The sequence below is a fragment of the Brachyhypopomus gauderio genome, chromosome 4, assembly GCF_052324685.1.
Source record: "Brachyhypopomus gauderio isolate BG-103 chromosome 4, BGAUD_0.2, whole genome shotgun sequence".
Classification (NCBI taxonomy): Eukaryota; Metazoa; Chordata; class Actinopteri; order Gymnotiformes; family Hypopomidae; genus Brachyhypopomus; species Brachyhypopomus gauderio.
Window position 1 is genome coordinate 24,442,265 of NC_135214.1, and position 27,584 is coordinate 24,469,848.

A 27,584-nucleotide genomic window follows, 5' to 3' on the forward strand; every position below is an offset into this window, starting at 1 on the left:
GGACATTGCTGCTTTGCATACTGGAGTTGTACATGTTATCCTCTTCTGTCTCTTTTAACAGGAAGTAGTCAATGTCTTGGACCTGGAAGCTGACAGGGAGGATCATGGGATGTGGATGTACCAGGTCGAGCTGCCTCAGACACCTCCTGACCATCCAGCTCTACAGGACAAGGAAACAACAAACCTCAGTAATCACACAGTAATCAAACAGTAATCACACAGGAATCACTCAAGAATCAGCTCATATGGACAGAATCAGTTCACGTAGACAGAATCAGCTCATGTGGACAGAATGAGTTCAAGTGGACAGAATGAGCTCAAGTGGACAGAATCAGCTCACGTCATACATGCTCAAATGACCACAGTTCTACAGTCATTATTGTAGGGGATGGAACAGCAGAGATCAGACTGATTAGCGCAACTGAAAATCAGTCACTGCTCTCTGTGTCATTCTCTGACTGTCTCACTCTTCAACTTTCCTCCTGTCTCTTTCTCTCTGTCTCTCTCCCTCTCTCTGTCTGTCTCTCTCTGTACGTCTCATTCCAGCTGTATAAGGATCACTATCACAGCCCATGCTCTCATTTGTTTAGCGTCCCAATGTCCATAAGAAACACTGTGATTCTACTCCATAAATCTGCGTGATCAACAGTCTGCGTTTTAGAGCATCATGAAAAGGATGTACATCTGTGCTCTGTGAGAACCTGGCCACATGCAAACAAACCAACACAAAACACAACCTTTCAACTTCTAAACATTCATTTCTCCCTCCTGCAAATACACCCAGTGTCCCTCTCAGTACAGTAAATCTACAAAATAACCATTTGTCAGATTCTTTCATTCTTTAGCTGATAATCCTTATTTACATTCGTTCTGAGGACTAACAACACTCATCTGCTGCACTACAGAGGGTCATACGTTTTTGCTATAAACATCTCAGCAATCTATAACCTTCTATAACCTTCATCTTGACATTTAATCTCAAGAAGATTAATTAATAAATGAAAGGTCTCCAATCATGGAGGAGATTTATTTGGTCAAGATTCATATTTTTAGGATCAGAAATACTAAGTATGCATTCTGAAGTTATCACAACATCAATCTCATGGAGCCAGTCAGTGAGGACAAAAGAGGGCAAGAGAGAGAAGAGGAGAGAGAGAAGAGAGAGGAGGAGAGAGAGAAGAGAGAGGAGGAGGAGAGAGAAGGAGAGAGGAGGAGAGAGAGAAGAGAGAGGAGGAGGAGAGAGAGGAGAGAGGAGGAGAGACAGAATTTTGGATTTATGGAAGCTTAGAAAATAAGTAATTCTGGAATAATCTATTTATCTATCTAGAATCAGTCTTGTGTAGTGTGAGACAGCTTCATGTAGATGAGACAGTCTTGTGTAGTGTGAGACAGCTCTGTGTACATGAGACAGTCTTGTGTAGTGTGAGACAGCTTCATGTAGATGAGACAGTCTTGTGTAGTGTGAGACAGCGTAACATAGATGAGACAGTCTTGTGTAGTGTGAGACAGCTCTGTGTACATGAGACAGTCTTGTGTAGTGTGAGACAGCTTCATGTAGATGAGAGACTGTGGTGTGAACCAGCCTGATTTAGTGTGCTGAGAAAAATGAAAACAACCTTTACACTCAGGCACCCATGACCAGCACATCAAGATGCACAGATGTCATGGCAACCTCTGCAAATTCTGTGATGAGCCTGATCAAACATCCAGGGCCTTCAGTAGCAGCACTGGTTACGTTACCTAGACAGCAGAGACAAGCACCTCCCTGCTGGCGTCTCAGGGGGTGGAGGTGGCAGGAGCTACGTCTGTGAGCTTCTCTCTAACACTGGAGGTCAACGGTCCATTTCCCTATATCCCTGCTTCATAACGAGGTGATTTAGCATGTGTCTGCATGGCATTCTGGTGAAGAACAGAGCGAACACCCCCCCTGCCTTGCCACAGAGCCCCGCCCCTGCCTCGCCACAGAGCCCCACCCCTGCCCGCCCTGCCCAGCCACAGAGCCCCGCCCCTGCCCGCCCTGCCCCTGCCCCGTCACAGGGCCCCACCACAGGGCCCCGCACCTGCCCCGCCACAGCCCCACCATAAAGCCCCGCCCCTGCCCAGCCACAGAGCCCCGCCCCTGCCCGCCCTGCCCAGCCACAAAGCCCCGCCCCTGCACCACCACAGAGCCCTGCCCCTTCCCATACTGACCAGTACAGGCTGAAATGTGCTTGTCTTTAGATGTATAGTCCTGAACAAGCACTGGCTAACAGTACCAGCAGCCATCTGATATGTGTGTGTGTGTGTGTGTGTGTGTGTGTGTGTGTGTGTGTGTGTGTGTGTGTGTGTGTGTGTGTGTGTGTGTGTGTGTGTGTAAAAGATACAGAAGGGAGAGAAACAGCATGAATGCATGAGAGAGAACGAGAAGGCAAGAGAGAGAATGAGAGAGCGATTGTCAATAGGAGTCTTGCACATGCTCTGATAAACAAAGGCAGTAAATCTATTCAGCAACTGTTCCATCAGCCCAAAGCAGCCGCTCTCAGAGCACGATTAAACCTCCAACACTGTGTCCCTCAACACGAGGATGACAGGGCTCGTTTTCTCAGGCAATAACTGCTAAATACTCCCAGGAAAACTGGTCCTGAATCAGAGGTGACGACTGTCTTTCAGCACAAACACTCACTGAGGTCCTTTTAGTGGATGTTCTGGCCTGCAGAAGAAGCTCAGAACCAGAACCAATGCCAGCGCTCAGCCAGATGGGACTGAGTGTCTGATCTGAGGACCCCTCCACACACACACACAAACACACACACACACACACACACGAACGTACACACACATGCTCGTGCACACATACAACAGCACATACTTGGGGATCTGAGGACACACATGCTGTGATCTGAGATCTGAATAAATTATTATCTAACAAATGAAAATAATCCAATTTTGTACATATGAAATTCACTGCTGATATTTCAAACAGACAGATGTCCTTTTCAAACTGTTGTACTGAAAGGTTTTAAAATCATGTCATGAAAGATTTTGGTTTTATTTTAACGAAATAATCAAGCATTTTGAATGCATTGTTGAAAGCATTTAAAACTATGAAATATTAATATGAGGCAAAATAATAAGAATAAGAATGCCTTCAATATTGTACTGTGAGTGGTGGGATGAACTCGAAGCTGGATGAAGACTGGTTAGATGTTTCCAGTTGCATGGGGGGGTGCAGAATGCCAGCCTAAACAAACACAACACCTCATTGTCTAAGTGTGTGAGGACCCACTCGGCTAGGTGACCCCCACTGCTGGGTGACTCCACTGAAATGTTGTATTAAATATATTGTAAATGTGCTGTAAATGTGGGCTAATTCAGCACTTACACTCTCGCAAAATACACAAAAACAATACTCTCTACACATAAAGAACCTGTATCGAGTAGAGAACAAAAAATGGACCACCATCACCATCGACACGATAACAACGGTTGTTTTCAATGTAAGGTTTTCAGTAATGCTGTAGAAAAAAAAAACTTGGATTCCAATGTAACTTTTAACTTTAATTTCCATGTAGGCTAGTGCCACCTCGTGTCACGTCCGTGACTGTCGCAGCAAAGAGCACGTGCAAGATGCGCCATCATTTGAGCACACGTGCGGTCCATGTCCCATCCACAGTTCGCCGGCGCACTTTAGAGCTCGACTCGGCGCTTTCACAAAACATGGACAAATTACTCCTGCTGGTCTTCTGGTTAATAGCTGAGGTGAAGACGACAGACACAAAATAAGATGCGTGGTTGCCCATTAACGTAATATTCGAGAGAAGCACGATAATAACAACAACTATAACTCTCACGTGCGTACACGGACGTAATTTGGGGGGGGGACTTTTTCAAAAGCCGGTTTTGGTCCCCCCCAGTTTTTACGGTTAAAATCAAATATTTAAATAGGGACGAATCCATGTCCCCCCACTTTTGAAATCAAAATTACGTCCATGCGTGCGTATAAAGTTAAGGGTCAGCGAAGCGACACCGAAGTCACGCGCCTGAGCGCGTGTACAGCGCACTCCTGGTCTCAAGTGGCCCGGTGCGCAACCTGCAGGATTCAGCGCGTGTACGATGAATCGAGGAGATTAACATCTGAAGGGTTAGAGAAAGAGGGAAGGAAAAATCTGATATTCTGATATTTTTTATTGATGACAAATCAAACTACATTATTTCATGAAACTAATTATTTAATTAAACTTATTTATTTCCGCTTTATTATAATGCACGTACATAATCGATTTCCTCAAGGAGCTCGTGAATTACAATTTTTTATTCGAGTATCATTGCGTGACATTACGTAATGCTTCCAAATCTCGCTGATACGCTGAGAAGGGTAATGCTGCAGGCCGGAGCCCCGGTGGGCGTGGGTAAAGGGCGTATCATGTGTCAATCATTTTCGAATGCAGCCAATCAGATACTAGACTTTCGTTGTCAATCAATTTTTATTAAGCCAATTATCAGCCAGAGTTAGCTGTCAATAATTTTTTAATGCAGCCAATCATCTTAACAGATCTGCCAAAAGAAGGCGGAAACTGCACGGAGAAGTTCTTTAAACAGAAGTATATGCCATTCTTGCACAAAAGTAGCTGAATAAAAACATTAGAAGAGCCATGACTTTAGACATTTTTAAATCTAAGTTTAAAATACTTCTCACTTATTTTTCTGGAACGGCACTTTAATGTTTTTTTTATTGCATCATTTGTACATCATACATATATGTGGCGAGTGTAAATTGGTAGCGGAGGGGAGGTGTAAATGGACACAAATTATGTATTATATCGCGATCGATCGCCATGTATAAGCGCCTCCGCCGAGCAGAGCGTTGAGGAGCGATTTCGATTGGAGGATCGTGCTCTATTTTTTATTATTCATTTTTTTGCCGATGCTGGTCCAGCGTGTCGCGTGCCACTGATTATGCCTCGGCGTGCCAACGGTGGCCCGCGTGCCATAGGTTGCCGACCCCTGCTGTAGAGCCTTTGAATATTATAACCATTGTCGAAATTAAGCTCAGCAAGTAAAGTAAAAGAAGGACGCGATCACACAGTCTCATTGAAAATGTAGGAGTTAATGAATAAAGTGCACCAACGCAAAACCCGTGACATAATCCAAATAAAGTTTAAAGACTAGTATTGTTTTGATATAATCAAATGACGATGGAGTGTTGGAGTTATCGGACAGAGTTGATCAAATCAGAGTTAATCCAACTCAATGACTCCCGCAAAGATGTAATTAAACTCTGCCCACGAATTTCTCTTGGCGAAAGATGTACACGGTGAGCATACAATAGCTAGCTCTCCATAATTATGAGGATTAAAAGCAATGCCTGATTATATCAAAACAATACTGGTCTTCAAACTTTATTTGGATTATGTCACGGGTTTTGCGTTGGTGCACTTTATTCATTAACTCCTACATTTTCAATGAGACTGTGTGATCGTGTTCTTCTTTTACTTCCGCTACATTACTGGTCACATCTGAGCTTAATTTCGACAATGGTTATAATATTCAAAGGCTCTACAGCAGGGGTCGGAAACCTATGGCACGCGGGCCACCGTTGGCACGCAGAGGCATAATCAGTTGCACGCGACACGCTGGACCAGCATCAGTTAAAAATTAATAATAAAAAATAGAGCACGATCCTCCAATCGAAATCGCTCCTCAACACTCTGCTCGGCGGAGGCGTTTATACTTCGCGATCGATCGCGATATAATACTTAATTTGTGTTCATTTACACCTCCCCTCCGTTAACAATTTACACTCGCCACATATATGTATGATGTAAATGATGCAATACGTGCAATAAAGGGAAAAAAACATTAAAGTGCCGTTCCAGAAAAATAAGTGAGAAGTATTTTAAACTTTTATTTAAAAATGTCTAAAGTCATGGCTCTTCTAATGTTTTTATTCAGCTACTTTTGTGTAAGAATGGCATATACTTCTGTTTAAAGAACTTCTCCGTGCAGTTTCCGCCTTCTTTTGGCAGATCTGTTAAGATGATTGGCTGCATTAAAAAATGATTGACAGCTAACTCTGGCTGATAATTGGCTTAATAAAAATTGATTGACAACGAAAGTCTAGTATCTGATTGGCTGCATTCGAAAATGATTGACACATGATACGCCCTTTACCCACGCCCACCGGGGCTCCGGGCTGCAGCATTACATATATGGATACGCTTCTAACTCTTCTGCCCAACACACGCTTTTGGATTTAGATGTGGATTAATAGCGCCCCCATGTGGTTAGATACGAGATTATTTTTTGCCTGCACCTTTACGTAGTTCGAAAAGAAACCCTGTATCGAAAAGAACCCCTCCCACACACACACACACACACACACACACACACACACACACACACACACACACACACACACACACACACACACACACACACACACTTAAAAGAACGATGGTATAGGCTACGCCAGCAACTGAACTCATGTCATTGACGGATGTGAGCAGCGACATACAGAGATGTGCTCCGAGCGAGCAGACAGGACAAATACGGTCCGTTCCTCCAGGGAAACCACGATCCCTCACCGGATCATTCTTCTCCCTGACAAAAGACAGAAGAAGAGAAGTTGAGATACGTTAGCACGCTCCTGTGGGTGCTTGATCTTACTTTTATTTTTTTGTTTACTCACAGACTTGATCCATCTTTTCTGCCCTTGCTGGTGTGTCAGGAGAGGAGAGGGGCAGGAAGACCCAGCAGCATCACTTCCTGTCGTCAGTGTGTGGGTTATGCGTGCTGTTGTAATGCCTGGGGCGTCAGGGAGCGAACAGGTGGACGCATATGCTGAGAAGAGCGAGATTTATTAAACAGAATCCCAAGATCAGAGTTGTTTAAACAGGTGGTTGTCATGTCCATAATGGAGTCCGAAACATAAATAAAGCCAATACGTAATGACATAGGCCTACTTGAACACAAAGGACACAAAAGCACAAACCGTAATAGACAGTGAAAAGATCCAAAACACTGGATCAAAATGGGGCTGTATGAGGAAACAATGATCAGCACGAAAGATTTGACTCCTGCACAAACTTCATATGTTGGTGTTTCATATTAGTTGCTGTCCCTGGTCCTGAAATTGTGATGGAAGTTTTTGATGTCAGCACTGTCATGCTCCCTGACCTGGACTTCATCCCCCAGAATCCACCTGCCTGCAGCTCTCACATCAATCACTCAAGATCCTCCTATTGCTGCACACCTGTCCCTCATTTGTTTCCCTATGTTTGTGTCCTCTCCTTCTCTGTGAAGTGTTCCCATGATCACTGCATGTGTACTGAGCGTTATGTCAGTTTGTCTCTCCAGTTTCTGTCTCTGGTTCAACTCCCGTCTGGTGTTTGTGTGTTTAGGTGGACTGACGTACTGTGTCTGTTCCTCATGTCTTGTTTGTGATTTTCTTTCAACCAGTAAAACGGAATGTCTGCAAGCGTCTGGTTCTGTCTGTCACACATTTGGGTTTGTTCTGAGGAGCACAGCTCTGTCCTCTTTGATGTGCTCTGTGGTGCTGATATTTTGTTACACTGTAGCTATTTGGTTACCTCACTGGTAGCCTTTTACAACACAAGGTTACAACTCCTAATTCCTCCCCACTGAACACCAGTGGAGTTTACAGCAGCACCATGGACTCTGTTTCTGCTCAGGATGTAGTTAACCCACCTGAGCCTGGACTTCCACTCAGGACATAGTTGGCCCACCTGAACTATTTGTAGAGACTGAGGGATGAGCTGTGTTATGATGGGATCACAGCAGGGTGGGCAATCTCAGGTTTGGATTTTGAGTGTATTGTAAATCATATCCATGGATATTGGTGGTAATGGTCAATAAAATGGGAGAGCTGTTATCCCAGGATAATAGGAGAGCTGTTATCCCAGGATAATAGGAGAGCTGTTATCCCAGGATAATAGGAGAGCTGTTATCCCAGGATAATAGGAGAGCTGTTATCCCAGGATAAGTGGAGAGCTGTTATCCCATGATGGGATAATATATCCCATGGTGGGACATATAGATGAGGTCAGTATGGTGGGACATATAGATGAGGTTAGTATGGTGGGACATTTAAATGAGGTCAGTATAATAGGACATATAGATGAGGACAGTATAATAGGACATTGATGAGGACAGTATGGTGGGACATATAGATGAGGACAATATGGTGGGACACAGATGAGTTGACAGTGCATGTCTTGAGCACTTGTCCCTCTCTCATTATGAGATGCAGGTGTTATTACATGAATATCATTGATTATCCCATGAACATTTTAATTAATTCTTCTACTATTGTGCATACGGATCCCTACAGAGTTTCAGTGATGATTAGTGACTTTAGCATCTTTGAATCACTTGTTTCCTTTAGTAACCATATCTGTTTTGGTTTCTCCTGTTGTCTGCTGACCTCAGCATCTGTCTCCATCTCGCGTGTCCTCTGCTGTGTTACGTTCGGCCATTACGCTCACTGATGTATGTCATTGCATTTCTGCCTGGGTTAGATCTGATCATGACAGATGTGAGGAGCTCAGAGCTGCTGAAATATGTAATGTTGGGGGGGGGCGCGGGGGGGGGGGTGAAGCATAATAAATATTCATAAGTATACTTCTATCAATAATTTCTGTAGATATGCTTAATAGCCATATTTCACTGGCATATGACTATATAAAAGGATGCCATCTAGTGGTTGAAAAGTGACATCTTACATTTGTAGGTCTGTGTGATTTATGTTATGTTTAGCCTTACTGAGTGTTTTGCCAGTGGTTCTGCAATGAGGGTGTAGTGAATGAGAGTAGAGTGAATGAGGGTGTAGTGAGGAGTTCTGCACTTTAGTGAATGAGGGTGTAATGAATGAGGGTGTAGTGAGGGGTTCTGCACTGCAGTGAATGAGGGTATAGTGAATGAGGGTGTAGTGAGTAGTACTGCACTTTAGTGAATGAGGGTGTAGTGAATAAGGGGGTAGTGAGGAGTTCTGCACTTTAGTGAATGAGGCTGTAGTGAATGAGGGTGTAGTGAGGAGTTCTGCACTTTAGTGAATGAGGCTGTAGTGAGGAGTTCTGCACTTTAGTGAATGAGGGTATAGTGAGGGGTTCTGCACTGTAGTGAACGAGGGTATAGTGAATGAGGGTGTAGTGAATGAGGGTGTAGTGAGGGGTTCTGCACTGTATTGAATGAGGGTATAGTGAATGAGGGTGTAGTGAGGAGTTCTGCACTGTAGTGAATGAGGCTGTAGTAAATGAAGGTGTAGTGAGGAGTTCTTCACTTTAGTGAATGAGGCTGTAGTGAATGAGGGTGTAGTGAGGAGTTCTGCACTTTAGTGAATGAGGCTGTAGTGAATGAAGGTGTAGTGAGGAGTTCTTCACTTTAGTGAATGAGGCTGTAGTGAATGAGGGTGTAGTGAGGAGTTCTGCACTTTAGTGAATGAGGGTATAGTGAATGAGGGTGTAGTGAGGAGTTCTTCACTTTAGTGAATGAGGCTGTAGTAAATGAAGGTGTAGTGAGGAGTTCTGCACTACTCTTCATATTCTATTTTTGAGTTCACAGAACTACATAGTTGCATAACAATAGAGATGTTTAGCAGATACATTATTGTACTATTTACAAAATGTAATGTGTGTTCATGACCACTAGATGGCAGACGGCAGACGTATTTGTGTGAGTGCGTGTTTGGAACGTTACATACACACCAAGACAAATGCTGTATTTCCCTCCTATTCAGTAGGCCAAAGCAGTACGAGATAACAGGTAGTGTGTCCGAGGTTATGAATACTGCCCAGTCTCCTACTGAAAGAACACACTGCTTTAACGGTGGAGCAGAACATACTGCATTGATATCTAGTGCGTACTGCGTACGTACGACATTTCAGATTCAGCCAAATTCTTTATTCCTTTAATGTGTGAACAAAGTCACCACTGATTCTGGTTCTGATTCTGAAAGTGCCCCATGTGCTGCACTAGACAGCTGTGGATTCCCAGTTCCTTCATGACACTTAAGAACTCAGGACACTCATGTCACTGCATTAAAGATTGCATGGCCTGATTGGATTATGCCACAATCGATGATCTCGTTCACCCCTTTGCACCCTGTGGAACTGCTGACTTGTGTTTATGTAATGAGCTCTAGTGTCTTTGAGCCCACCGGCTGTGTGGTGGCAGCACTGTGGTCTGTGGTCTTGCTCGCTCTGGTGTGACTAGCTCTGTCATAATTGTAAAGTGACCTTGGAAGATGCATATATGAATATGCAGTAGCTTCATTCATCACACTAAGAGGACTTCTTTGGCTAGCTACTGGTCTACACATACAGTTTAATGTGAAATTATTTCAATGATTTCTCAACAAGAAATGTTTTATGACAGCACAAAAGAAGTTTTAGAAGTTTGAAAAGTTTTTATTTCGGTTATGTGCTCCACAATCAAAAAGAATATATATACCAACAAAACAAACAAAACAACAACACAACCTCAGTTATAAATAAACCTGTCAGCAAAATACATATAACCGAAAAGGTATAGTGTCACGTTGAGGACCCCGGCCCCTCCCTTTTGGGCGTGTGTCAACGTAGTCCACGTGCTTTGTCTGCGTCAGTGTATATACGTGGGTAGGGTTTTGTTGTGTGATTAATAAGTCTCACCTGTGAATCGTCTCGTGATCACGTGGGGCTACTGTGGTTTGTCTATTTAATGTGCGCTCGTGCAGTGTCCTGTGCTCGTCAATGTCTAAAGTCTACACGTTGCTGTGTGTGTGTATCTCTGTTCTTCGTGCGCTATTGCGCAATAACTGTGAATAAGTAAAAGTGACGTATCTGTGAAGGATTGTGTGTCTCGTTCTTCGCCGCGACCCCACCGTCACAGATTGACGAGCCGCAAGAGACACAGAAATGCCAGGATACGCAACCCGGCCAAAGAAGGCACAGCGCCCCAGCAAGCGGCGTCACCGTACGTCTTCCTCCCCTCCACGCAGTCCAGCCACGCCGACTATGGAGCAGCTCCAACAGGACCCGGAGTGCTCCTATATGCTGTGCGCAGCTCGGGAGACCGCCATTCCCTGGCTGGCGGAGGAGTACCGCCAGACGGCGGTAAAGGTGTGGCAGGAGCGACACCCCTCGTCTTCCCGGGAGCCCTCGCCCATACGGGTGGGCTTCGCCGAACTCTATGGAGAGGGGAGGACACCAGAGGAGGAGCCTGAGGAGAACCCCTCTCTGCGACACGAGGCTATGCCGACAGTCGAGGAGTTGGAGACCGACCCAGTGTGCGCCCTTCAGCTGTCCACAGCCCAGGAGCTAGTGGAGAGGGACCCCGAGCTGGCGGAGTTCTTCCGCCAGGGCGCGGTGAGGCTGTGGAGGGAGCGACACTCCCCTCCGTCCCGCGCTCCCTCGTCGCCGAAGGTGGACTCCGGGGTTTACGGAGCGGTCGAGACCTCCCCGGAGAACGAGTTCGGGGCAGGGGACTCCACGGAGGAGGAGCAGGACAAAGAGGAAGATGAGGGCGAAGAACCCGCTCCTCGGTGTGCGACGCCTCCACCGTAGACTACGGTGGAGAGGAGGAGGAAGCCTACCCTCCGTCTTTATGTGACGCATCCACCGTAGACTACGGTGGGGAGGGAGAGGACTACCCTCCTTCAGAGAGCGAGGCCGCTACCGAGGACTACGGTGAAGAGGAGGAGGAGGAGTCGGAGGAAGACGACTACCTCCCTCCGCCCGTGGGTTCCGCTCCTACCGAGGAGGAGGAGCAAGAGGACTACTCTCCATTGGGGTGCTCCACGCCTACCGCCGACTACGGTGAGACGGAGGGGGACTCCTATACGGAGGAAGAGGAGGACAGTCCGCCCGCCTCGGTGAGGTCGGTTAGGACCGTTAAAGGGAGTGCGGAGCGTCGTCCACACTCCGATCGCTCCGGCGAGAGCGCGATGGACTACTCCCGGGGTGGCAGCCCGGAGCAGTCCATGGAGTGGAGCCGGGGGACGGAGGACATGGACATCGACGGGGAAACACCAAACGGCCCGCACGGGGCGTCTGCCAGCCGCGCTGCATCAGGCGCGCAAGCCAGCCGCGCTGTACCAGGCGCGCAAGCCAGCCGCGCTGCATCAGGCGCGCAAGCCAGCCGCGCTGCATCAGGCGCGCAAGCCAGCCGCGCTGCATCAGGCGCGCAAGCCAGCCGCGCTGCATCAGGCGCACAAGCCCGCCGCGGAGCACCTGGCGCGAACACCAATCGCGCTGCACCAGGCGCGCAAGCCAGCCGCGCTGTACCAGGCGCACAAGCCAGCCGCGCTGTACCAGGCGGAGGCCATGCAGCAAAGGCTGGAGCAGGACAAGTACCCGCAGCGCCTGCAGCACCCGATCTCTCTCCCCTAGTCGCTCTCCTCCTGGCGCGCAGCCTGGCGCCTGTCTCATGTGTGAGTGTGCCAGTGTTCGTATGTCTGCCCGTTTGTGTACCAAACCCCCTTTTCCCGTTTATTCCGATGTATGTCAGTGTGCCTGTGTGTGTATTCGTGTCTGTTCCGTTTAATGTGTCTTCCGTCTTTTCCCCCGTCTTCCCAGGGAGGGTGTTCTAGGCGGTCCGTGGCGGACGCTTCACCAAGGGCGGTCACCTCCTAGACGCAGGACTGAGCGCGTCGGATCCGCCCATCGTCGTGGGTTCGGGGCACTCGGTCCTGTTGGCACCCCGGGACGGGTAGTGCCCTTGGAGGGGGCGTCTGTCACGTTGAGGACCCCGGCCCCTCCCTTTTGGGCGTGTGTCAACGTTGTCTACGTGCTTTGTCTGCATCTGTGGATATTCGTGGTTAGGGTTTTGTTGTGTGATTAATAAGTCTCACCTGTGAATCGTCTCGTGATCACGTGGGGCTACTGTGGTTTGTCTATTTAATGTGCGCTCGCGCAGTGTCCTGTGCTCGTCAATGTCTAAAGTCTACACGTTGCTGTGTGTGTGTATCTCTGTTCTCCGTGCGCTATTGCGCAATAACTGTGAATAAGTAAAAGTGACGTATCTGTGAAGGATTGTGTGTCTCGTTCTTCGCCGCGACCCCACCGTCACATATAGGTTGAAGCTTGTAGCTTATTTTACCTACCCTTTTTACATTAAGCCATTCTCACAATTTGTATATCAAAGCCAAGTCACAAAATAAGATTAAATATATAATAAATAAATGAATCAGTATATAATCACTGTACAAGTTTATAAGAATTTACTATTTTACTCTTGTACATTTTTTTGAATTTACTTACTGAACTACACATTTTCATTTCCTTACTGCAACTATTCCATAAAGTTAACCCCCTGACCGATACACATCTATTTTTTTATATTAGTCCTTGCTCTTATTTTTTAAAATCTACTTGTTTCCCTAAGTTCATATGTGTTGTCTCTGATTTCAAATAACTTTTGTATACTGTTAGGAAGAGAATTTTTTTCCGCCTTATACATTATCTGTGCAATATGTAAATCAACTATATCATGAAATTTTAGAGCATGTTTTCTAAGAAACAGTTTATTGGTTGATTCATAATATCCTGCTTGGTTGATAATTCGTATTGCTTTTTTCTGCAGCATGAAAATTGGATGTGTGTTCGTTTTATATGCATTTCCCCATATCTCCACACAATAGGTCATGTGTGGAACTATTAGAGAACAGTACAGTATATATAGTGAATTTTGATTTAAAATATGTTTGGTTTTATACAGTATTGCAATAGTTCCGTCCATTTTAGTTTTTACATTATTTATGTGTGGTTTCCAACATAATTTATTATCTATTATCACCCCCAAAAATTTATTTTCCTACACTCTTTCAATTTCAACATCATCTATACTAAGTTTTACCTCAGTTCTAATTTCTCGGTTACCAAATATCATAAACTTTGTTTTAGTTAGATTCAATGATAACTTATTAATATCAAACCATCTCTTCATAGTACTTAATTCTCTTCCTACTGTATTCAGAAGCCATTCCAGTTTTTCCCCAGAACAATATAAATGTGTATCATCAGCAAATAATACAGTTTTTAGTAGATTTGAGACTTTACAAATGTCATTTACATATAATATGAACAGTTTAGGCCCCAACACTGAACCTTGAGGAATACCACAAGTAACATTCAATAAGTCAGATTTACTATTCCCTATTTGCACATATTGATATCTATTGCCTAAATAACTTTTGAGCCATGAGTATGCTACCCCTCTCATTCCATATCTTTCCAGTTTTTTTAACAATATATCATGATCAATTGTGTCAAATGCTTTTTTTAGGTCTATAAAAACTCCAACTGTATATTCCTTATTATCTATTGCTGTAGCTATGTCTTCTACTTGTTGCATTACTGCCATTGAAGTGGACCTATTTTCTCTAAAACCATATTGATGATCACTCAATAGGTTGTGCTTTTCTAGAAATTCATCGAGTCTATGAACAAATAGTTTTTCTAAAATTTTTGAAAACTGAGGTAGAAGAGAAACTGGTCTATAATTAGAAAATTGATGTCTATTACCACTTTTGTAGATAGGAATAATTTTGGCTATTTTCATTTTATTAGGAAAAATGCCTGTCTGCAGTGACTGATTACAAATATGTGTAAAAGGTTTCACTATGCATTTTATAATGTTTTTCACCAATGTCATATCCATATCGTTGTAATCAGCAGACTTTTTATTTTTACATTTATTTATGATTTCAAGTATTTCATTTTCTTCTGTTCCCCTGATAAAAATGGAGTGAGGGTTTTTAGTAATTATGTCATATGCTATTCCATCCTTTATTTTAGGTTCCACAATCTCCCTTGCTAAATTATATCCTACATTAGCAAAATAATCATTAAATTCATTTGAAATTTCTTTTGCTTTATTTACAATTGTTTGGTTGTCTTTCACAAAATACTTAGGGTTACTTGTTTTTCCATCATTTTTTCTAATTATGCTATTTAGTACTTTCCAAATTCCTTGCATATTACTCCTACACTGCTCTAGTACTTTCTGATAGTAATCCTTCTTGCTAACTCTAATAATACTTACTAATTTATTTTTGTACCTCTTATATTTATATTCGGCTTCTTTTGTTCTTTGCTTTTGTTTCTTTGCTATTATATAATAAGTTTTTCTTTTTACATGCATTTGCAATTCCCTTTGTTATCCATGGCTTGCCTTCAAATTTGTTCCTTACTTTGATTTTTTTTAAAGGACAATTTTTTTCATAAAACCCTGTTAGTATGGACAGAAAAACCCCATATGCCTTATCTGGATCATTATTTTTATATACTTCTGTCCAATCTTGTTTCATTAAGTCCTCCTTGAGAGCTGTAATAGTTTCTGTAACACTTAAACATGGTGATTTATGATGTATTTAAAATATTTGCTGGTGAAATACATTCCATTAAACAGAGACCTATAAAACCACACTGGTGGACCATGTTTGCTTCTCCATTGTGGAGCACGTGACAGGCCGGTGTTTAAATGGATGTCTTTGTCCCAAAACAGAATTTCACCTATTCCAAGAAGCAGTATGTGAGATACATTACAGAACAAAAAAAACAAAACAGAAATAAAAACAGGAACAAGTGTGATGTATACATTCACCCTCAGACACACTTTGAATGTCAGCTGTACACAGCATTTCACTGTTCACTTGAAAGCCTCACAGGTTGACTGACACAGTGAAGACTGTTACAGTGTTGGGAAGTGGTTAACAGTTTGTGACTCCCAAACTGATGATGATGATGATGGCAGATGATCTGTAGCAGCATCACATAATCACAGACATATTTTACCACCTGCAGAGTTTCCCAGTTCAAAACCTCCAGATTCAACAGAATTACTCAATGCAGTTAATGTCAGGTCTGACTGCAGTGCGGTTCCTCCGGCCGCCACTAGGAGGAGCCCACAGGTCGGTTCGAGGCGGTTATGCTGTGAGTCCTATGAGTGCTCACAATCAGCAGTGATCTGCTGCAGCTGTTTCCCTCCCTACTTTAGGGAGAGAGTTGTAACAGGTCACTGCTGAATCGTTTGGTTTCCATGCCGCTCGTTGCCAGCCATTTTCTCTGTCTCCAGTTGTGTTTGGTGTTTCACCACCACTCTGCTTCTGATTTTCTCTTTGCTGTTTGAGTACGTACTCCTGCGCTGCCCTAGCCAATCTCAAGTTTTCCTCCCACTGTTATTATTCCTATCCGTTTCTGGTTTTATTTTGAGTTCTTTGTTGTTTTGAAGCGTTTGCCTGCAGCCAGTGACTTCCCCTAGCGTCCTTTGTTGGTTTGTTTGGTTTTGGGTTCATTCTCTTTCTTGAGTTTTCTGCGTTATTTTCTTTTGCCTTTTGCACGTTTGTCTCCCGTGCGTTTTTTCCATGGTTGAGGTTATTTTTTCCGCGTTTCCTTCTTTTGTTTTCTCCCTCTCTCTCTGTCCACCTTTCTTTGCGGTGTTTCTTTCTCCTTTCTCATTTGTTGGCGAGTTTATTACTTTTCCTGCCTGTGTGAATCGGCATCTGGGTTTTTTGTTCATCGATAAACAAGTGGTGGAATTCTTTGTGAAGTCCACCGCCTTACAGTTAATGCTTGTTTAGAGAGGGTTTTTAATCAGGAGAATTTTGTTACATATTGCAAAATTATGTAATGAATTTGTACCATTGTGACGTTATGGAAGCAGGAGCATGATGAGAATGAGGAAGATGTTTTTTCCAAACTCAAAAAGTCTCTAGGTGATTAGGGACCGTCAATGTAATGATCAGACTTGTTCAGTCTCTAGGTGGTTAGGGACCCTTGGGCACCTGTGGGGTTTAAAAGGGAAGCAAATTAAGGAAGGCAACACAGTGGCTTGGTGGTTAGCACGTTTGCCTCTCAGCACTGGGGTTTTGGGTTCAAGTCCCTATCTGAGTGGAGTTTCCATGTTCTCCCCGTGTCTGCGTGGGTTTCCTCCGGGGTCTCTGGTTTCCTCCCACAGTCCAAAAACATGGAGGTTAGGTAAATTGGCAGTCCCTGACATTCTCCCTGAGTGTGTGTCTGTTCATTAAAAGCAGTTGTCTGAGTGTCTGTGCATGAATGCTTGTATGCCCAGTGGTGGATGGTGCTCTGTCACTAGGGTCTGTCCTCTCTCCCCTTCCTGCACCCCCCAGGGGGCTGTGGCTTCTGGTAGAGAGTACGCTGTGCGCAATTGGCTGCCACTTCTTGCTGGTGTGTGATTAGTTGTGCAAGACTTATACCTTTGTTAAAATTGTGACCTTTGGAATTTTGAAAGGCACTATAAATTGAACATTCAAAAAATGTGAAAAAATGTGCTGAGTGCTAATACTGACGTGAGTATTACTGTAATACTCACAGTACAACAGTTACACCGTACAATGAAAATTTTAGTCTGCATATTCTTTTACCAGCAAATAATTAGAATGATAAAGTATTATAAATTTTAAAAAATGTGGAGAGTATAGTGTTCAATATGTAACATGAACACTAAGTGTCAGATGCTCAGACATTTAAATGACTTTTATTGAACAGCTACCACAGAATTTCTCTTGCGTATCTCCTAATGGACTGAAAAGGTGACTATATCCAAGGGGCAGTGAGGTGTATTTCTTCTGTAGCAACGCTGTAATGATGAATGAAGAAGTCTCTGCCGACACTGTCTAAGTTGTCAATAATAAGTTTATTACAAAAAGAACATCAAATCAAGCACCATGGCCTTGCTTGAGAGAGGTCTTGGGCCAATGTGAATCTCCTCTCTCAAACAGTTTACTGTCTTACTTGTAGTCAGAGGTTCATACAAAGCTGGGCCCCACATAATTTAATTTCCGTTTGAAACAGAGATAATGTAATGAAGAAAGGTCCTAATTTTTAACTGAATAGACGCAGGAAGAAGCCTCAACAATTTAGACCAATCCAGAGACAGTCACTAGAACTTCTGACCTTCCTTTTCTGCCCCGCTTACTCATATCTACAACAGAACACAATCCGCAGGGTCTGAAGCTGAGTATCAGTCCTCCTAAATGACCGATCAGGAGAGAGAAAGAGCGGAGTCATAAACCAGGGGACAAAACAGAACGGTAACGAGACAAATAGACGGTAGAATGATCGTTACTCTGATTTATTTTGGGTGGTCCTTTATAGATGAATAATAATCTGTCAACAGTGTCTGTAACAGTCATAAATTAATCAGAGGAGACTTTGGATACAATCACAGTCAAATTTATTCTGAATGGGAACAGTTCAAAGGTCAGGCACCAGGGATCAGACCTCAATCCAACCTAGCTAATCTTACCCTCAATCCAAGACCTAATCCTGATCCTAAACCATACATTGTCCCTAATCCTGACCTTAACTCTAACCAACATCCATTTAAAAGGATCCAGCAACAGAACAGCAAGGCTATAAGAATTTGTTGAGTATGTTGTCATGATGTTTATTATACATGCTGCATATTCAGTGATGTCTCAGATTAACATCTATTGGACAATCAAAATAAAGTGAAAAACAAGTGAATTCAGCAGATTCTGTATCATCTCCCAGACTCTGTCCGTCTCATCTCCCAGCATGCCAGCTGACAGTAAGAGTGTGATCTTGTTCTCCCGTTAACATACTCTAGATATCAATCACAGCAGTGTCACCTGCCCAGTGCTCTGCACAGCATAACCACAGCGAGACGGAGAAGGGCCCCGATTACCACAGTGAGATGGAGGAGGGGCCCGATTACCACAGTGAGACGGAGGAGGGCCCCGATTACCACAGTGAGACGGAGGAGGGGCCCGATTACCACAGTGAGACGGAGGAGGGCCCCGATTACCACAGTGAGACGGAGGAGGGGCCCGATTACCACAGTAAGATGGAGGAGGGGCCCGATTACCACAGTGAGATGGAGGAGGGGCCCGATTACCACAGTGAGACGGAGAAGGGGCCCGATTACCACAGTGAGACGGAGGAGGGCCCCGATTACCACAGTGAGACGGAGGAGGGCCCCGATTACCACAGTGAGACGGAGGAGGGCCCCGATTCCCTCATTTATCAGTGTTCATGTGATCTGAGAGTTCAGATTAATTATAGTGTTCATGTGAAATCAGTGTGAGAGTTGAGTGTAAGGATCGCTCCATCACCATTTAAACATGATGGTTATGCTTTTAACATGATGCTTTTGGAAAACTTGTCCTAGTTAAGCAGACCAAGCACAGAGGACAGATCAGCTATGAGGAACTTGCAGAGTGTTTTTCTATGTGATGTACAGTGGTTTCAGCTAAACGGGTTAGAGCAGGTTGGGGAAAGTCCAGAAAGCTTTTCTGCATTCATTAGACAAGATAATGCAGCATGCAGGTGAACACATTAAACCAACAGAAGATACCAGGTCCACATACCACTGTCAAAACAACACAGTTCATTTTCTGAATTCTTTTAATGTTTGTGTGTTTTAAGGCACCCACTGTGAATAACATTTTTATAGACTTCCTTTAACAATTTTTTTCACCAGTAGCAAAGCAAGTATAACAGATAAAATATAATTTTATCGAGATTGTTTTCAGATGTCTGTGTGAGAGGCGTCCTGTCAGTTAGTGAAGCATCATCACTTTCATGTTCCTCACAGAATGCTGATGTGAAAGCTTTGGTAACCGTAACCATGAAACCTCCGTTAGACTCTTCTAGCTGATGTTGAGACACTCATGGTTCTGTGATACTACAGTTCTGGTACCTAATCTACAGCTCTGGGTCGGTGAAATCTGCTGTCAGCAGCTGCTGTATCAGCAAGGCTCAGTTGAACCAGAAACTGGATCAGCTGTTGGATCAGCCCTCAGCAGGGTCATGTGTGTCTGCAGGAATGGGGACTCCCCTGGGTCCTAATACCCATTAAACCATAACAGATCACACCAACTGAGCAGTTCAGGGGCAAACTGCATGTAGTTTGCTTGTGCAGCCAATGGAGGATGATGTGTTGATACATGTTATCATAAGTGTATTTAAGTGCATGTCCCATCTGTGTGTTTGTCCGCCGTTGTTCTTGACTTGTCTACGTTGAGTGTTGCTCATTTGTTAGCACCAAGCGTTGTTTATACATAAATAAAGTAATTGCACACTTCACACTGCTCTGGTATTGGCTTCCTGCTCTCACCTCATTACACAGAATCATAGAATCACGGAATCACAGAATCATAGAATCACAGAATCATATAGACTCAATGCACATGACCAGCTCTCATGACTGTAGCTGATGGGTTTCTTTCCAATCAATAATGCAAACAGTGTTCAGATAGGCAGTTCCATCATATGAACATGGCCATTTGTCATTTCTGTAGCAGTAAGTGTAGATTCAGCTAGTTTTATTAACTCAGTCCCTGAACAGGTCGGCTTCCACCTCGTTCTCCTGCTTGTTCTTGTGTAGAACCACAATACTTATCTCCACTAGCTAGAGGATTTCTTCTTGTAGTAGATGAAGCCAGCAGCTGATAGGATGATCCCCAACACCAGACCTGAGGCTCCAATAGCAACCTTGTTCCTCTCAGACTCCGGGAGAGACGGGTCTGTGGAGAACATGCCACATCTTAAGAACCATATACCATGACAATCACATTTCCTTAACTGCCCTTAAACTTTAAAACATTTGCTGTGTTCATTCTATGATTATCTGATAACAGTGTTCACTCTCACCCCAGTCGTACACCATGGGCTGGTTGAAGCTGGCGTGCTCCACCACACAGGAGATCTTCTCTCCAGGTTTGTGTGTGTACTCCAGGTGTGAGTGGATCTGGTAGTACCAGTCTCCATCAGCCAGCTCCTCAGTGGTCGTCACGTCAGAGGTCACTGGTTGACCGTCTCTGAGCCATGACACAGAGATGGTTTGGGGGTAGAATCTGTAGGCACTGCACATTAAGATGGCGTCACGGGACCCGGCAGCCTGGTTCACTGATGTCACTTTAACCTTTGGAGGCACTGAATCAATAAGAACATTTTACACATGTAAACATTCATCCAAAAACATCCCATAATAACCCTGCTTGTGAAGTCCAAGAATAACTTCAATCTGAATCAAACTTCATGAATGTTTACAGTCATGTTTAGAAGAGCATTAATTAGGTCTGAATTAGCATTACCCAACACTGTAACATGCAGACCAGACTGTGTTGAGTGATCACATCATGTGGTTAAATGCTCCCTGGATGGAGGCTCAGGGTTGGCCCCACCTGCTCTGGACAGCAGGGCGGAGGTTTCAGAGCGAGCGGAGGCCTTGCAGTACGAGTCCACCTGATCTCGCTCCTTCTGCACCAGAGGTTTGTCTTTGTTCCACAGGTCTGCGCTCCTCATCCCGTACGGTGTGTATCCTGTAAACCACCCCACGCTGCTGTTGAACTGCACAAACACTGCTTTATTGAAGTAGTAGCCGTCGATGTACTCCATGTCAGTGAGGTTCGCTGAGCTGAAGAGACACCGGGTCCAGCGGTAGTGATAGTACCCGTCAGCTGAGGAGACAGAACCGCACTGACAACATTCAACTCAGAAAATTCAAAAACTTTGAAATATGCATAATGTATAGCCACAATTTTAGATTCACATTATTTCAGTTTTGGTTTCAAAGTCATATGTGGTGTATATCACATAATATCTATTTGTCTACATATCCACAAATGTCCTCTGCCTCTAATTACCTCTGCCATTATGCTGTTTCAGAACCAGATTAATGTGTGATATACCTTAGATAACACACTACACAAAGATATCCATCCATCCATCCATCCATCCATCCATCCATCCATCCATCCATTCATTCATCCAAGAAACAACCAACACGTAGCGACATACTTAAATCAGAACACAAAGACAAACCGTAATACAAGAGAACATGAAACACGATCGTACACGGGCAGAATGACCCAACACTTCGAACAATAGTGATAACGCACAACAATGAACCGCAATGCAAAAGATCAAACACCAGGATTATATAGACAGGGCCAAATGAGCAACACAAGAAATCAATGACGAGAGGGACGGGTACAAAATACAAGGCGGGACTAAGAATGCACATGGCTACACAGGGCTACACAGGGCTAAACGTGACAATGAGCGTGAAAGATTCATCCTGCAGCAACGTTCAGTTCAACCCCACCCAGATAAACGTTCAGCTCAACCCCCACCAAGATAAACGTTCAGCTCAACCAGAGGCGGTCTTTGCATATGGCGTGGCTAGGCAACTGCCTTGGGCCCCTCCCACCGCAGCCCACTGTATGGGCCCCCTGATTAGCTGACTTATTTCTCGCATATTAATGTTGATGGGCCCCCTAGTTAAATTCGCCTTGAGCCCCCAAATTGCTAAGTCCGCCACTGAGCTCAACCCCACCCCGATAAATGTTCAGCTCAATCCCACCCTTATAAACGTTCAGCTCAACCCCCACCAGATCAACGTTCAGCTCAACCTCCACCCAGATAAACATTCAGCTCAATCCCACCCAGATAAACGTTCAGCTCAACCCCCACCAGATAAACATTCAGCTCAACCTCCACCCAGATAAACGTTCAGCTCAACCCCCACCAGATAAACGTTCAGCTCAACCCCCACCCAGATAAACGTTCAGCTCAAACCCCACCCAGATGAATGTTCAGCTCAATCCCCACCCAGATAAACAGCTCCAGACATCATTTTCATGGGGGGTCTTTAATTGAAAATAAATTATTTAATGAACATTTAAGTATTACAAATAATCTAAGATTTTTACAATCTTGTTTTAAGTATTATCACTTTTACCACTATTATTACAATGTAAATACATATATGTACACACAAATGTAAATACATACAAAGTATGTGTCTTGTAAATACATACAAAAACACACATGTAGCTCAATAAATCAACAGTATTTCATTATTGGTTCATGTTATTGGTGTGATATGTTTCACTAACCTGTTCCAGTGAACACAGACAGTGTGAGGATTAAAGTTAGAGGACAGAGATCTGAAACAGCCATGTCTGTCTGAGGAGAGATCGTGTTGAGGAAGTGAGATGATGATCAGGTGTTGCTGTGTGACGTTGGTCCTTCATGACATGTTTCATGCAGGTTTTGAGATGTGTAACACGAGTTTGTCTCAGTCTTATTGGGGGAGGTTATAAAATACAAAGCACCTCATGTGCTGCTGGAACAGTTGTGAATATAACTTATTATATATAACTATATAATATATCTCCTCCCACTACACACCACTCATCACACACCACTCTCCACACACTACACACCACTCTCCTCCCACTACACACCACTCATCACACACCACTCTCCTCCCACTACACACCACTCATCACACACCACTCTCCTCCTACTACACACTACTCATCACACACCACTCTCCTCCCACTACACACCACTCTCCTCCCACTACACACCACTCATCACACACCACTCTCCTCCCACTACACACCACTCATCACACACCACTCTCCTCCCACTACACACCACTCATCACACACCACTCTCCTCCCACTACACACCACTCATCACACACCACTCTCCTCCTACTACACACTACTCATCACACACCACTCTCCTCCCACTACACACCACTCACCGCACACCACTCTCCTCCCACTACACACCACTCATCACACACCACTCTCCTCCTACTACACACTACTCATCACACACCACTCTCCTCCCACTACACACCACTCACCGCACACCACTCTCCTCCCACTACACACCACTCATCACACACCACTCTCCTCCTACTACACACTACTCATCACACACCACTCTCCTCCCACTACACACCACTCATCACACACCACTCTCCTCCCACTACACACCACTCACCACACACCACTCTCCTCCCACTACACACCACTCTCCTCCCACTACACAACACTCACCGCACACCACTCTCCTCCCACTACACACCACTCACCACACACCACTCTCCTCCCACTACACACCACTCTCCTCCCACTACACACCACTCATCACACACCACTCTCCTCCCACTACACACCACTCTCCTCCCACTACACACCACTCACCGCACACCACTCTCCTCCCACTACACACCACTCACCACACACCACTCTCCTCCCACTACACACCACTCACCACACACCACTCTCCTCCCACTACACACCACTCATCACACACCACTCTCCTCCCACTACACACCACTCATCACACACCACTCTCCTCCCACTACACACCACTCACCACACACCACTCTCCTCCCACTACACACCACTCACCACACACCACTCTCCTCCCACTACACACCACTCACCACACACCAGTCTCCTCCCACTACACACCACTCACCACACACCTCTCCTCCCACCACAAACTACTTACTACACACCACTCACCACACACACCACTCTCCTCCCACTACACACCACTCACCACACACCACTCTCCACACACTACACACCACTCACCACACACCACTCATCTCACAATACACTACACACCACTCACATCCCACTACACACCACTCACCACACACCACTCTCCACTCACCACACACCACTCAACACACACCATTCACTACACACCACACACCACTCTGCTCACACTACACACCACTAACCACACACCACTCATCACACACCACTAACCACACACTACTCACCACCACTGGGTGTGTGTGTGTGCATGTTCACTTGTTTTGTTAGTCTAATGTGTTTCATGTGGTGCTTGTTAGGCTACGTGTATATAGTGTGTGTGTGTGTGTGTGTGTGTGTTTGTATCATCTTGTGCTTGTCTTTGATCTGAAGTTGAGTGTTAGCCTATCTGAATGCATCTTGTCTTCGTAATATAATAATCTGAATCTGTTTGGGTCTGTACATTATCCTGTATAACAATCTGAATCTGTTTGGGTCTGTACATTATCCTGTATAACAATCTGAATCTGTTTGGGTCTGTACATTAGCCTTTGAACACTGAACCACAGCTGTAATGGACAGGTGAGCTAAATCAAATCAAATCATTTTATTTATATAGCGCTTTTTACAACTTTTACAACATTTGTTGTCACAAAGCAGCTTTACAAGTGTTCAAGTCCAAGCCCCCAGTGAACAAGCCAAGGGCAACAGTGGCAAGGAAAAACTCCCCAAGACCATGAGGAAGAAACCTTGAGAGGAACCAAGATTCTTGGGGGGGACCCATCCTCCTCTTGCTGACGCCGGTCACCATAACAACAATTAGAAAGATAGAAAAACAAAGAAAAGATGGGAATAATAAATAATTCTCATATTTGTGTGTATTTATATACATGAGTTCTCTATGTAATTCCTATTCAGTCCTAAACTTCTTGATGGTCCAGTAATAGTAATCCAGGGCCATGGAGATACAGCCATAGCAGGGGAGAATTCAGGGTGGTGAGAGGGTCCAGGGCAGTGGGTTGATCCTTTATCATAGCTGGCTAGGCAGGAGGTGGCTGGCCCAAAATGGATCTTGGGAAAGGCTAGTTTCTCCTCGTCTCAGTATTTCTCAGGTAGGCGGGCAGCTGTTAAACGTATCTCTCCCTGTTACTGCCGTTTCCTTTGATGAGGAAGAAGGTTCCAGTAGCCACACCCAGCAGTCCTGCAGCCAGACCCACTCCACAGAACACAGAGGGACCCACACTGGGCAGAGACACATCCACCTCTGGGAAACACACACACACACAAACACACACACACACACACACACACACACCACCCAGACCAACCACACATTCATACACACACACACACACACACACACACACACACACACACACACACACACACACACACACACACACACACACACACACACACACACACACACCCCACCCCACCCAGACCAACCACACATTCATACACAGACACACAAACACACCCACTCATATGCGCACACACACATGCACACACACAAACCACACACACATATACATGAAGTTACACTTACAATGTATACATACAGTTATAGTAAAAACAAAAGGTTTGTGAAGCTCACTGTGACATTTCTCTCTCACCCAGTATTCTGGTCTGAGCTTGCTGCAGGCCTCTGTGGCTCACGGTACAGGTGTAAATGTCGCCCTCTTGTGGCGTGAAGCTCAGTGTGGAGAACATGTTGAAGGTGCCGTCCCTGTTTGGGTAATACTGACTCACACTCACACCTTCAGTCACCTTCTCATTGTTCCTGGTCCATGACACTCTGACAGGAGGCGGGAAGAATCCGGTCACATGACAGATGAGTGTGTTTCTGACACCCAGCTGGACGTCATCCTCAGGATAAATGGAGCTCCCAGGAGGATCTACAGACAGGCACTTCTGTTTAATCATGGTGCTCATCCTCTTCAAAAGTTCACAGAAAGTCTTAATGCCTCCAAGAAAGCTGTTTCAGACAAACGTATGCATTGTCTCTACAGTTCTGTAGCATGTAAAGGCATAATATATAGTATATGTACAATAGTATATAGTATGTACTGTAGTATGTACTACATGCACTGTAGTATATAGTATATATACTGAAGTACTGTAGTAAGTAGTATATGTACTGTAGTATATAGTATATATACTGTAGTATGTAGTATTCTTTTTTACTCCATGTCTTGTGCCAATATGTGCATGTCTTACCCAGCTCCTCTTCAGGATGATTGTACGCCTTTATACAAGTGGTTAGAATGTTTTTGCAGGCTTCTATTAGGCGGACACTCTGCTCATAGTCTTCAGGGAAGGACATGGGACCTGTGAAATCAGGCAGTGTCTTCACTCCTCGTCTCTGAGTGAAGTCTGTGTGGTACATTTCCTCCCCGTCCAGTCCAGCCATGAACTCTCTGTCTGCGTCTGACTCTGAGCAGCCGATTATCTCTGAATCTTCATGGACGACTAAACAGATCAAACACAGTAATGCAGGTCAGCAGGAATGAGACAGAATGACTGACACCTGAATACCTTCCTGAATAACCACCTGAATACCTTCACTTCAGACACACTAGACTGTCTCTGTCTCTTATTCCCCCAGCAGGTCCTGTTTTCTGAACTCCTACATGTCCAGACAGGGTAGCAGGTCTGCATCCATCCCTCTACTTACGTTTGGGCTTCACAGACGCTACCAGGGCCAGACTGACGATAAAAATATGTCTCCTCATTGCAAGTGGCAGGCAGCTGTAGAGAAAACAATGAAGCAGCTCCTGTTTAGAAGAATGAGAGCAGGAAGTGGGTGATCTCTATGCCCCTCCCCCAGAAATGCCTTATCCAATCAGAATTGTACTGCGACTCTGCCACTCTATAGGCCCGTAGCCAGCGTTGTGATGGGGGGGATCTTTACCCCTAAAAGTGGACATCATGTGGCTCTCTACTCTCAATGCCCCCTAAATACACGAGCACACTTCAAACCTTTTAATTTACACATATTTTATTCATTATAAGCAAGGTTGCCAACTTTTCAAAATCACTAGGAGTGAGATTTGATTTGGGGGCGGGGGGGGGGGGGGGTGTCAAACGTTGACGGGGGGGTGGGGGGTGGGGTTATGTCTTATATGTTTCCTCTATGCTGCGCCTAAAGCGATCGATCGCCAGATGTAGATCGGAGATAAATAAACTAGATTTTTTTTCAGCGTGAGAAATCGGATGTGTGGTGTGTGTGAGCGTGTGAAGACAGTCAAATGCGTGTGTCTTACGCTCA

General features: G+C 44.7%; 3 protein-coding genes across 5 annotated transcripts in view; all 3 read right to left on the reverse strand.

Annotated features, from left to right (window-relative positions):
- The window catches only part of LOC143511694 (transmembrane protein 132C), a 20,487-nt gene extending 20,138 nt beyond the window's left edge, over positions 1 to 349 (reverse strand). The window contains 2 exon segments of the mRNA XM_077001269.1: positions 5 to 160; positions 341 to 349. Of these exon segments, the coding sequence (XP_076857384.1) occupies positions 5 to 160; positions 341 to 349 (165 nt within the window).
- Positions 350 to 19,375: 19,026 nt separating this feature from the next.
- Positions 19,376 to 23,050, reverse strand: LOC143512643 (SLA class II histocompatibility antigen, DQ haplotype C beta chain-like). 2 transcript variants are annotated; one of them, XM_077003212.1, is made up of 4 exons: positions 22,862 to 23,050; positions 21,146 to 21,421; positions 20,613 to 20,894; positions 19,376 to 20,485 (listed from the first exon to the last, which is right to left on the reverse strand). In XM_077003212.1, exons 1-4 carry the CDS (start codon positions 22,923 to 22,925, stop codon positions 20,367 to 20,369), a joined length of 741 nt encoding a protein of 246 aa, XP_076859327.1. In that variant the 5' UTR covers positions 22,926 to 23,050; the 3' UTR covers positions 19,376 to 20,366. The 2 variants fall into 2 exon arrangements, with proteins under 2 accessions (XP_076859327.1, XP_076859329.1); XM_077003214.1 differs by having other exon boundaries at positions 21,146 to 21,440; positions 22,862 to 22,881.
- Positions 23,051 to 24,901: 1,851 nt separating this feature from the next.
- LOC143512644 (HLA class II histocompatibility antigen, DP alpha 1 chain-like) lies at positions 24,902 to 27,139 on the reverse strand. Of its 2 annotated transcripts, none has more exons than XM_077003215.1 (4): positions 26,991 to 27,139; positions 26,534 to 26,785; positions 25,930 to 26,211; positions 24,902 to 25,577 (listed from the first exon to the last, which is right to left on the reverse strand). In XM_077003215.1, exons 1-4 carry the CDS (start codon positions 27,046 to 27,048, stop codon positions 25,441 to 25,443), a joined length of 729 nt encoding a protein of 242 aa, XP_076859330.1. In that variant the 5' UTR covers positions 27,049 to 27,139; the 3' UTR covers positions 24,902 to 25,440. The 2 variants fall into 2 exon arrangements, with proteins under 2 accessions (XP_076859330.1, XP_076859331.1); XM_077003216.1 differs by having other exon boundaries at positions 26,876 to 27,007.
- Positions 27,140 to 27,584: the final 445 nt, after the last annotated feature.

Excerpts from the sequence above, each read along its gene's own strand:
- LOC143512643 (XM_077003212.1), bottom strand. The coding sequence starts at position 22,925 with ATGGCTGTTTCAGATCTCTGTCCTCTAACTTTAATCCTCACACTGTCT. Across the intron at positions 21,422-22,861 it reads GTCTGTGTTCACTGGAACAG|CTGACGGGTACTATCACTAC; the intron begins GTTAGTGAAACA and ends CTGTCTCCTCAG. Across the intron at positions 20,895-21,145 it reads CGCCCTGCTGTCCAGAGCAG|TGCCTCCAAAGGTTAAAGTG; the intron begins GTGGGGCCAACC and ends TTATTGATTCAG.
- LOC143512644 (XM_077003215.1), bottom strand. The coding sequence starts at position 27,048 with ATGAGGAGACATATTTTTATCGTCAGTCTGGCCCTGGTAGCGTCTGTG. Across the intron at positions 26,786-26,990 it reads AGCGTCTGTGAAGCCCAAAC|TCGTCCATGAAGATTCAGAG; the intron begins GTAAGTAGAGGG and ends TGATCTGTTTAG. Across the intron at positions 26,212-26,533 it reads TCATCCTGAAGAGGAGCTGG|ATCCTCCTGGGAGCTCCATT; the intron begins GTAAGACATGCA and ends GCCTGTCTGTAG.